The 11,236-nt window shown below is 39.4% G+C and overlaps 1 protein-coding gene across 5 annotated transcripts in view; it reads right to left on the bottom strand.

Moving 5' to 3' along the window:
- Positions 1-3,117: 3,117 nt before the first annotated feature.
- Positions 3,118-11,236, bottom strand: part of SMAD2 (SMAD family member 2) — a 49,852-nt gene continuing 41,733 nt past the window's right edge. For all 5 annotated transcript variants that reach the window (XM_008640922.2, XM_008640920.2, XM_017743713.1 and 2 more), the window contains 3 exons: positions 9,749-9,886; positions 9,448-9,592; positions 3,118-5,078 (listed from right to left, as the gene is read on the bottom strand). In XM_008640922.2, coding sequence (XP_008639144.1) covers positions 4,955-5,078; positions 9,448-9,592; positions 9,749-9,886 — 407 coding nt within the window. In that variant the 3' untranslated portion in view covers positions 3,118-4,954. The remainder of the gene's footprint in view (positions 5,079-9,447; positions 9,593-9,748; positions 9,887-11,236) is intronic.

Genomic DNA, 11,236 nt, shown 5'->3' with positions numbered 1-11,236 from the left:
AAACTGCAACTGCTGGCAACCTACATTTAATAAGCCTCTACACTAAGTGCACAACAGCTGTTCTTGGAATTTTACTTCAAAATGAAAAGGCAAGCAAACAAGACTTTAAAGCAGAGTAAGTTTTAAAATCAAACTGAATTTGCAGCCTCAGGTACACATTACTCATAAGCTCAATTAATTCATGAGACATAAATTCCTTATGATACCTTATTATAGTTTTAGGCAAGCAAATAGAGCAAAAATTCTGCTGCTAACAGAAAAATCAAGAGCGTCAGAAGCTTGCTTTGTTTCACCTTCCCCTGCTGGGAAAACAGTAGGGCCAGAATGTCTATGCCTATAGACAGTTTGGGTCCTATTCCAAAAGGAACAGGATAAGCAACTGGGCTTTATCAAATCCATTCTGACTCAATCTTCTACACGGCGGAGAAGGATCAAGAGGACCAAGGTCTGACATCATTACATATCTGTTGTCATTCACTTTTCTTCTGCCAGCTATCTAGATTTAATCCTGATTACAGTTAATGAAACAACAGCTAATGCAACATCAAAGACTGCTCTCAGCTTTGAAGCCTTGGTTCTAGCACCTGTAGCTGTGACAATCCAGGACTAGAACCTTGCTCCACACACTGTGCTTTCCCAGGAGAAGAAATGTCAACCTTACTCAGATAGCTTTTTACCTAAGAGAGATGGAAAAGAGGGCCAACATGACTGAAGGGTTTTTTAAATGGCCTTCTTTAATATGGTTTATGACAGTTATTCACTAGCCAAGCTAAAGTGGTCAGGGAAAACACATTTCATTAATATTTTCTTAATAGTGATAAAGTTTCAGACCAGCTGCAAATTAAATCCCTGAGAAGGTCCTTCCAGAAGCAGTTACTAATGCAGCTGGCATGTTATTTGCTATTTTTATAATTTTTTTAACAAAGACAGTACTTCAATGATGCTTCAGAGCTAGCACTGAAGCTTCAGCCTCCCCAAAATTAGGCAAGTCAAACTTGTTTTGGTAAAAAGAAAAGTGCTTCATACTCAAGTAGAACACTGTGTGGGTGGAGTATAGTGAAATCCTGTATTTCACAGTATTTTAACTCAAAACCCAGCTGCAGTAAGCTTTCAGTTTGCAATGCTAAAAAAAAAAAAAAAAAGCTGTAACCACAACGAAGTGTGACAAGTTCGAAGGCTAAAACAAAACACAGTTCATTGTGCCAGCTATTCAGAGCTGCAGATGATTATCAAACCCCCAAACTTCACACCCTCCCACTTCAACATGAGAAGTTGGACACATGAAAATAAAGAGCTTGGTGAAGTATAGTAGTTGTGATTTCTAGCTGTGTGTTAATTAGTTTAAACCTATTATTCCTAAACATCTTAGCTGACTACTTTGATAGCTTCAGAGAACCTTTTAAGGGAGATATTTATATTTACTTTATGCACTTAAAACAGGCCCCTCAGCCAACAGCAAATGCTACCAGACAGCCAAATTCAGATTTTACCTCTCCCTGTCGATTTCACAGGGAGTCTGAAGTTAAATTATTTACTCTCCTTGCCTGCAATTGGTCTCAAGGAGGTTAAGTTCTGGTTAAACACAATATTCTGAATAAAAACAAGAGAACACTACAGCTGTCAAGGTGTTCTGGATTTGTGCAGCACCGCCTGGAAGTCAAAGGACCCCACACAAAATCATGAAGTACAAGAGAATTCCTGTTGCAGGGAGCTTGCCACCTAAACAGGAACCATGCACAACAGGAAGGGGGATGACTCTGCTATCAATTCTCACAGTTTAAAGCTGCAAAAGTCCAGGCATTTGACATTGCTATCACAGCTTCAGCCCTGAGACAACTTATAAACAAAATCAGGTTTTTCTTTGGAGGAAGAGTTCAGAAAAGTCAACTCTGTGCCTCCAAGCTGACAAAAGGCAACTCAAAAGTAATTTTTAGGCTTAGATGTTTACATCAACTACCTGGTGTTTGGTCACTTGGCTTTGGCAATACTATGAAAATCAAGCTCAGGCAGGGCTAGTGACAAGAGATCAGGACCCAGGCTCATGGAATTAAAGTCAATGCAACCCAGAGTCTGTACAGAGTTTTTCCAGCTCTGATACAGGTAAGGAGCTGGCTACCCATACTTTAGTGAAAGCATCTCCACTCGAGTACTCCCTGCTTGCTATGTGTTATATTCTAGAAAATAGCCTCACTGAAAAAAAAAATTAACTTTTTATTTGTATTTTGGACATCAGTACTTTGGCAGAACCGGAGAGGGAGGAAGTCACATTCCTTAGATACAATGGGCATTCTGCATTAAGATGCTGGGGTCATCTGCATGATTTTGAAGAAGAGCATAACAGCACTGGCTAAGTCAGAAAGGCAGTGGATTAAGAAACAGGGGTAGGTTAAAGTTAGTAAAGAACTGCCAAAGGCATTTAAATGGAACACAGACAAGCAAACATTACAAATACAGCTAAGTTCCCTTGTACCTCTAATCTGTGGCTGGCAGCAATGGCAGAACATTTCAGTGGCACAAGCAGAAGTCAAAAACAGTGACTTCAACACAGACCAGAATGGTCCTGCACACAGGCAGCACCACAGGCAATGTCTGCAGGGTCCTGGCACTCTCCTTGGAAGCACCCACCACGAGGAGGCAGAGTCAAGATTACTACAATGTTCAAGGCAAAGCAACTAGCACTGCCACGGTGTTGGGCACATTCAGAAATCCACAGCAAGGAGACCACAGAATTAGGCCACCCAACTGATTCAAGTTGCAACCTGCTCAAAAACGTGAGTCTGACCCAGACAAGTTGCTCTTATCTGTCTCAAAGGTGAAAGTAAACACCGGAGATAGTAGGATGCAATTTGATTGTGGTAGGGAAAAGCAACTGCTTCAATAAACTCCATCAGGAGTAGGAGTCTGCACCACCAAACACACACAGACCCAGAACCTCCACAACAGCTGCATGGAAAGTGGTATTAATATCTAAACTCTACCTTTCCACCCACCACATGAAGGACACTTGTGTCATTTATCTGGGTGGGTTAGGGTAACTTCTAACCTTCAACCAAAAAATAGACAGCAATTAATTAATTTTAAAAAAACCCAAAAAAACAACAAAAACCCAAACAGCCATTGTGAGAATTAAAACTTTTATTAGTGTATTCACATATTAGGCAAATGCAACACGCATGAAGCTTATCTCTTAGGTTCACAAGTTCTACCAATACATTAGTCTACTGGTAAAACTAGCACAAACTGGTAACTGCTTTGCCAATTTTTGAAAGGTGTCTGGCCCACTTTTTCAAGGCTTGATTTTTGGTATTGCTTCTATGCCCTAGTCATTATGGCATAAAAATATCCATCACTATCATCAATTCAGTCAAGTGATTAAAAGCTGTAACACTGGCCACATTTTTGTTCTCAAAGCTAAGTTATCACTAGCTGTACTTACGAAGTACAGAACTAGTGTAATTGATGAAACAATGGAAAAAAACAGACAAAGGCAATCCTGCTACTGCCACAATAACAAAAGAATGACAGACAGCTAGATCACAAGATTGTTAGTAAGATGTGTATTTTTCAAGTCAGAATAACCCTTCTATACAGTTTCCCAACCCAGCCCCAACCCAGACTTATTTGTAGAATATATTTCAGAATATTTTTAATATGGTGCAGCTGTAGTGTCCAAGGGTTCACAATAACATGCACTGTCATGAAGAACCTGGAAGTCCTCCTTCGCTGGTCATACCTCAGCAACCACTATCCTAGAGGTTTTGCAGAAGCAACTACTTTTAATAACAAGGCCCATTATGACATAATGAATGCATATGATCTGGTGTGTAAGTAAACTATAGAAGCGACTCAGATAAGAAATTTAAATTCTGTTACTGAAATATGTTAAGAAGCTGCATCTATTTAAAACCTAAACAAAAAGAGTCTAGCTTACCCCAGGAAATGATTTCTCAAGGTATATGGCTCCAAAAACTAAACCCCATTATTTTTAGTGACATATGAAAAAAATGAAAAAAATACAGATAGGAAGGGGTAAGACTTATTCAATGAAAAAAATACAGATGTAAGGTTTAAGCCAATAACCTTGTGCACTTAATCAAATATCCAAAGCCATGGTAAATTCCCATTCCATGAGAAAAACCACGCATTTCAATGATTCAAGGTACAAAAAAAGTCCCAAATTACAGCACTGCCAGCAATACTGCTGGCAACAGATGCATCAACTCAGATGGGTATCAAAAAGTAACTGCTAGTGTGATGGATACTCAGAATTTTTAATATGAATTCACTTTAGGCCCCATTAAGTATATAAAGTGTCTTAAGCCTTCACAGATGAATCTCAAGACGTTTCTTTCCCTTCCAATGGAGGGACTTTCTTTTTCTTTAAGAACGCAGCAAAAAATTAAGCTTTTCTATAAGGAAAGTTTTTTTATGATTAGGACAACTTGAAAACCTGCTTATATAAAAAAAAAAATATAAAAGAATAAGGGAGCAAAGTCTTGGAATTTTATGGGATACTTGCCCCAATCAAAAAACCAAAATGACTATTTATGGGAACTAAAATGTAGAACAGCACAATACTGTGATATTTGAGATTGTGATACATTATCTGTATATATACTTAGCTATTCATGTTATTGATAACCATTAGGACACTCAATTATATACCCAATAAAAAACACCATTAAAGAGTCTTTAGAACTGTCCCTTCTTTCTGAAGAAGGCTTTTCTATACACTAAATTTTCATCTAGTAGCAGAGTATAGGAAACAGAATCCACAAGGTGCTTTAATTGATGAGACCTCAAGTGCTGTTTTTCTTTTTTTTTCTTTTTTAAAAACCTTTTTAGATAGTAAACAGTTCATGGGGATCACACACAAATACTACGACAGACGAGCTGTTATATTAAGTCTGTTGACTGGACTCGATTTTTAGCCCACTGGTGAGAGAGGAGAGTTTTAGGACATGCTGGAGCAGCGAACTGAAGGGGAACCCATCTGAGTCAATACTTTGTCCAGCCACTGTAGAGGCCCGTTCAGGTGAAGCTCAATCCAGCAAGGAGTGCTTGTTACTGTCTGCCGCCTAGAAAACAAAGAATAGGGAAAAGTCACTGTACTGGGTTGGGGTGGCCAGGTTTTGGTAGTTGCAGGGGTGGCTTCTGTGAGAAGCTGCCAGAAGCTTCCTCCATGTCTGGCAGAGTCCATCCTTGGCAGCTGCAAAGATGGATGTGTTGCTGGTCAAGTCTGGGCCAGTTAGGAATGGTGATGCCTCTGGCATACCAATTTAAGAAGAAATAAAGTTGTTGCCCAGTTGTAATTGTGGCCAGAGAGAGAGGGGTGAGAACATGTGAGAGGAACAACTCTGCAGACACCAAGGTCAGGCCAGGAGGAGGAGGGGCAGGAGCTGCTCCAGGTGCCAGAGCTGAGATTCCCCTGCAGCCCCTGGTGCAGCCCATGGTGAGGCAGCTGTGCCCCTGAGGCCATGGAGGGCACCAGGATGCAGAGATGCACCTGACTGCAGAAGTTCATGGTGAATTGTTGCCCATGGGACAGACTCACACCAGAGGAGTTCATGTGAAAACTGTCTCCCATGGCAGGGACCTCACACTGGAGCAGGGGAAGGATTCCGACTCCTCCCTAAGCAGTGGCAGGAACAACATGTGAGGAACTGACCATGACACCCATTCCTACCTCCCTTCACAGCTGGGGGAGGAGGAAGAGCTGGCAAGGAGGGGAAGGTGCTTAAAGTCTTATTTTACTTCTCATTATCTTGCTCTGATTATGTTAGCAATAAATTCATTCAATAACTCTGATTCAAGTCTGTTTTTCCCACGATGGTATTTGGTGAGGGATCTCTCACGGTCCTTATCTCAACTCACGACCATTCTGCTACATTTTCTCTCCCCTGTCCAGCTGTGAAGAGGAGTGAGAGAGCTGCTTTGGTGGCTGCCTGGGATCCAGCCAGAGTCAACCCACTACAGCCAGAAAGCAGGTTAAGCTGCCACAAATTCTGCATCATATGAATAAATACATTTCAGAGAAAAAACAGAGATATAAAAATCTGTAACCATTATTATAACTGTTACTAAACTTTTTCCAGGAAAAAAAAAAAAAAGCCTCAAAACTCCAAAGCACTTCACTTATGTAAGACACATCAATAATTACATGTTTGTCCATAATACATCAAGAGAATATTCCACTCTGGAGAATAGTAACAGCAGTATTTCCTTCAAGTGCCACACCAAGCGCCTTACTTCTAAAAGGAAATTAAGAAATGAAGGTTGTCCAACCAATGCAGTGTTCACACCACAAACAACTGTGTGCAGCTGTATCTCAACCTTCCAGGAGTCTGCATGCATAACTGGATTTGAATTTTACAGACAGCTACTGAGAAATATAGAATAAAAACCCTTGGCTCTGCACTGCCAGGTGGCAAAATAGCACAATGCTATGGTGATCATAAGGTCTGGCTTTTTGGAGAAAATGACATGACAAATGTATAAGGAAATTGGTAGATGTTGTCAGAAACACTGTATCAAAACACAGTGTGTGGTTATACTCTGCTAACTGACAGTATCTCAAAAGAACACCAAACTTTATCTCTGATTTCCTGTAATCTTACACTTCTGTATGTGTTTTGTACTGTAACATCCTCACACAAACAACTGAAGCAGATATTGTGTTTCTCTTGTCTTCTATACTAACTTGCCCATAATTTTCCACAATAGAAGCCCTTAATTAAACACCATATAGCAACTTCCAGTAAGGACTGGAAGGACTGACAACCATGAAAGCTTCATTCTCTCTCCCATGTTCCTTTGTTTCAGAGACCTGTTATTCAAACATCTTCCTTCTCATCTCCAAAGTAAAGAAATCAGTATTGGACATACTCTGACTGAGAAATCCTGTTATTTCACTGCACCTACTCCAGGCATGGGAGTTTTCCCTAACTAGATTGGCAAGACTGTTGTTGCTAAGCCAGTTTTTCCTAGTAATTCCAGCTATCCCAAGATTCAAAGGCAGCAGATTAGTCAGACACAAACCCAGCTCCTTCATTTTTACAGTTGGCACTGCAGTCCTTTGCTTTAAGGAAAGATGTTTATATAAACAGAGGAACTGAAAAGGCAGAAAGATTAAGACAGTGAAGATTGATTTCAAAAGTTTCACATTTTCTAGGAGAAGACAGCAGCTGGGGTCTGTGCTCTTTCAGCACTCTACAAAACAGTTATCTTAGCCCCAAATGCCTATGCCAGAACAAAGTGATACAACAGAAAAACAAGTCTGAACCACAGGAAATATAATTCCATTTACTCTTGAATCCTCTCCCAAAAAAGGAAGTTCATTATTCCACCACTGTAAACTCCCCTACGATGTATTTCACAACACACTTCCTCAAAATTTTACAACTGGGTCTGTTCAACAACCCTGGCTTTGCACTAGGCTGGTAAAAATTGATTAAATACTGACAGTCACTAAGCAACCATCTTAAAGCTAAAAACTCAGCTTCTTCAGCCCACAGACTTCCAGTTCAAAGATCACTAATTACCTCTACTGAACTTTCTCTAAAAGATGATCCTGGATCTGGATAGTTCCTGCACGAACACGAACACTTAACTGGTGATCTGACCTTCTAAACTTCTACCATCCCCAATTTGGGCCAACATGTAACACAGCAAAAAGCTTTGTAAGGTATTTTGTCTACCAAGCCTATAAAACGTATTACCTTGCCATACCTGCACATTTATGCACATATGCCTAAAGTGCAAGCAATGCTTTGCCTTTGTCCAAGCCTGTTCTATGAGAAACACTTTCACATAATAACGAAGCATGGAGGTTTTAACAAGAGTGATGGGGTTTACAGTGTTCTTTGGTCCATTTTGACAAGTCAGACTACGTTAATTTAAATTCAAGGTTGAGTTTGCTGGAGCTACCTCTTCTTGCTCTAATCCCAACTGCAGCATATTTACAAGCTTTGTGTATCAGTAATTTATTAGCATCATCTAAAAGAGAGCTGCAAAGAAACTAGTTCAGTATTACTCAGCATCCAGTTTTTGTGCTATTTTGGCAGTGCTACTACTGCACTTTTTCAATCCTATGGTCTACAAACAGTTTATAGACCAACCACCAACATCCTCCCCACTCAGAAGTAACTTTAACAAAAGCCTCCCCACAGTTTTAAACCAGCACTTACACTCTGTTCACTTCAAGATGCTTCTATATAATCTGCCTGATTAAGCCTTTCTTCTGCTCAGATTTGAATGTTGTATTTAATTATGTCTAAGTGTATACATATTCCTCCAGAGCCAAATCCAATAGCTCTTTAAACCTGAGCCAGATTTTTTGTGTACCTCTTCCTAACAAAGAGGTACCAATTTATTCCATTACTCAAATTTCTCATTTCATCTCATTAGACTATTACAAAGTTGGCTTCATTTAGCTGAGAAACCTCCCCCACATACTGGCACTGCTATTTACATGTATGTATTTCAAGAGCAGATAAAGGAATCAACCCAAGTGGAGCCTACATGCCATTATTCAACTTCAGAAATTATACGGCATTAAAAAAATCATTATGTACTGCATTAGGGTACAGACAGGTCAGACTTCATTCCTTCAGAGGACAGTTTCTAGAGAGGTTTAAGAGATTTGTTTAAAACCTCAGTTACAGTTCTCCAAAATAATGAAATCTTTAAAACTGCTCAGTTAGAAGTCAATTCCTTTTCTTCCTGAATTTCCATACTACATTAAAAACAGGCACTGTCCTCAACTACAGCTTTTTATTTGTGCTAATAGAGAATACAATTGGAATCTATTCAAAAGCAGATAGAGTGCTATTTTTTCCACTCAAAGAACTGTTTTTAGAAGTTTTACTACATAAACAGTCATCTTACTCCTGCAAAGCTTTTTCCACTACAAGTTCCAAAATACTTGCCATCCCTTAGATGCATGCTCTCCACAGCTATTTCATTCTGCAATAGGCACTGCAAGTCTCTCCGTTGGGTACCACCAACCCCATCCTGCATCAAAACCTAAGGAACTCATGCTACATTGCAGAACAGGACAGAGACCAAATTGACTGCAGGTCTAACAAACAGCAAATAATCTCACAGCACAAACTGTGAAACTTCAAGATGTTGTCATGGATTTCACCACAACATGCAAGCCAGCAGGACTGAGCAAGGGAACGGAACTTTGACAACACTCCTTGCTCAACAGTTGGCTTCAATGCAACACTAAAATCAGTTTATGGACTTTGTAACTTAGCGGTTCCATAGCTGAGGGAGACAAAAAAGGAAAATATGGGTTCAATTTGCAGACAGCATATCCACAATAGCAGCAAGAAGTGTGTAAGTATTCTGGTATGGCTTTCAAGCCAGACGGAAATGGTATACTAGTGAAAGAACAAAAATAACTAACTCTAAATTTAAGAACAAAGGGTTTTCTTTTCTTACCTGTATTCAGCCCCCCATCCTTTAACAAAGCTCATTCTTATGGTACACATTCTAGTAAGCTGATAAACTGCTTCAAAGCCCTGATTCACAGATTGAGCCAGAAGAGCAGCAAATTCTTGGTTATTAAAGATTTTTAGATTGCATCCTATGAAGAGTCAAAAAGGTACAGTTAGTGAATACATTTGTGTTTGCTACACAGAAGACTGAATCAATGAAGAAATTACAAAAAAGTAACGCAAATGTCCTTCAGTGAATAACTCCACTGGGTACTTTCACACGAGACTTTTGGTAGGCTACTAACCTGGTGGAATTTTGCACACAGTTGCAGGATGCCAGCCGTATCTTTGATTACAGTTGGGGCTCTGAACGAAGATCGCGCTATCACTCAGGCACTCGGCAAAAACTTCTCCGCCAATGTAATACAGACGCACTCCCCTCCCTGTAGCAAAATCCAAAGGAACTCTAGTTATGACACTAGCAGATTAGGGAAAAAGGGAGTTTATTTTTCAGAGAAGGCCAAGGTTTTTCTTTACAACAAAAACAGAAATCAATTATCTACAGAACCTCACTGCTGTGCTAACAGCTGTAGCAGGAGCAGAACACAATTAAGTTGCACTTTTCTCCCACGAATGCACAATATATGAAGGAGAAGCAGAATTATTTTTGGTCAAAAGTGAAAGAGAATTTTCCAGCCAAATAATGGCTTGTAACGAAATCCAAGCTCAGAAGCAGTGTTCATTAAAACAGAATTAAAACTTGTGCTAATATTAAAGCATTGTATGTGAAGCAGTACAGGCCACTATGGTCAAAAGAGAAAACACAAGATCACCACTGCAATACTCTTGCTTACATGCACCCACAGTTTCACAACCTACTGCATACACCCCCATACAAAAACGGTATGATTTCATTTAGCCCTATTACAAAAAAAAAAAACCCTGAGAAAAAACCCCTAGTTGCCCACTTTTAAATTGTTATTTTGTTCTGTCCCTCTGAGTGGAAAAAAATCTGCGTGGTTTATTTCTAGCAGAAAGTAAATAATGTGCAATTGATCTCCCAGAGAGAACTATTTATAATTAACAGACCCTTTATAGCCCGTAGTTTCCATTTGCCTTTTTTGTTAAAACAATTTTTCAAACAAAATGTGAGCTCCTCTATCAAAGAGTGAGGGCTCATGAGATTCTTGCTTTTCACCATCATTGATCATTTTGACCAGTCAGCACAGGCACAGCCTGCATTTCTGCACATGTAAAATTTTATTAAGATGAGCATTTGGATTTGGCATTTGAACTTGGCATAAAAGGTTCAGTTCTACTGAAGAGGTTGAAATTTTACTGAAAGTAAAAACAACAACAACAACAAAATCTCATAAGTGTTGCTAATGAAAGTATCCAGAAAAAAAAAAAGAATGAAGGTAGTTTACTGAAGAACCCAAAGTCAAGACACTGTGTTGTGGAAAACAACATTCTTGATTAACTGTTACAAAGAAAATCTTAATCATGTCAAAACAATGTGCTCTCAACAATAGTTTTTTCTCAATAGCAGCTTTTCCCATTTGAGAAAAGAATTCAGAATTTCATCCTGTCAGTGTCCATTCTGCATTATATAAACTACAATAAACTAAGCAACATGTTAATATTTTGTAATTAAAGCTTTAATTTCAATTCTGAATATAAATGCTGCCCAGGGCAGAGCAGCCCATTGAGGAGCCTGGGACCCAAGAATCTGCCCCCCAGGATGCTTTGGTGCATCATCATTTTCCAGAAGGCAAGAACAGCAACGTGAGCAA

Source organism: Corvus brachyrhynchos, unplaced genomic scaffold (genome assembly GCF_000691975.1).
Source record: "Corvus brachyrhynchos isolate BGI_N302 unplaced genomic scaffold, ASM69197v1 scaffold8, whole genome shotgun sequence".
In the NCBI taxonomy this organism is placed as follows: Eukaryota; Metazoa; Chordata; class Aves; order Passeriformes; family Corvidae; genus Corvus; species Corvus brachyrhynchos.
The sequence above is the reverse complement of the archived record's forward strand: the minus strand, read 5'-3'. Positions and strand labels throughout refer to the sequence as shown.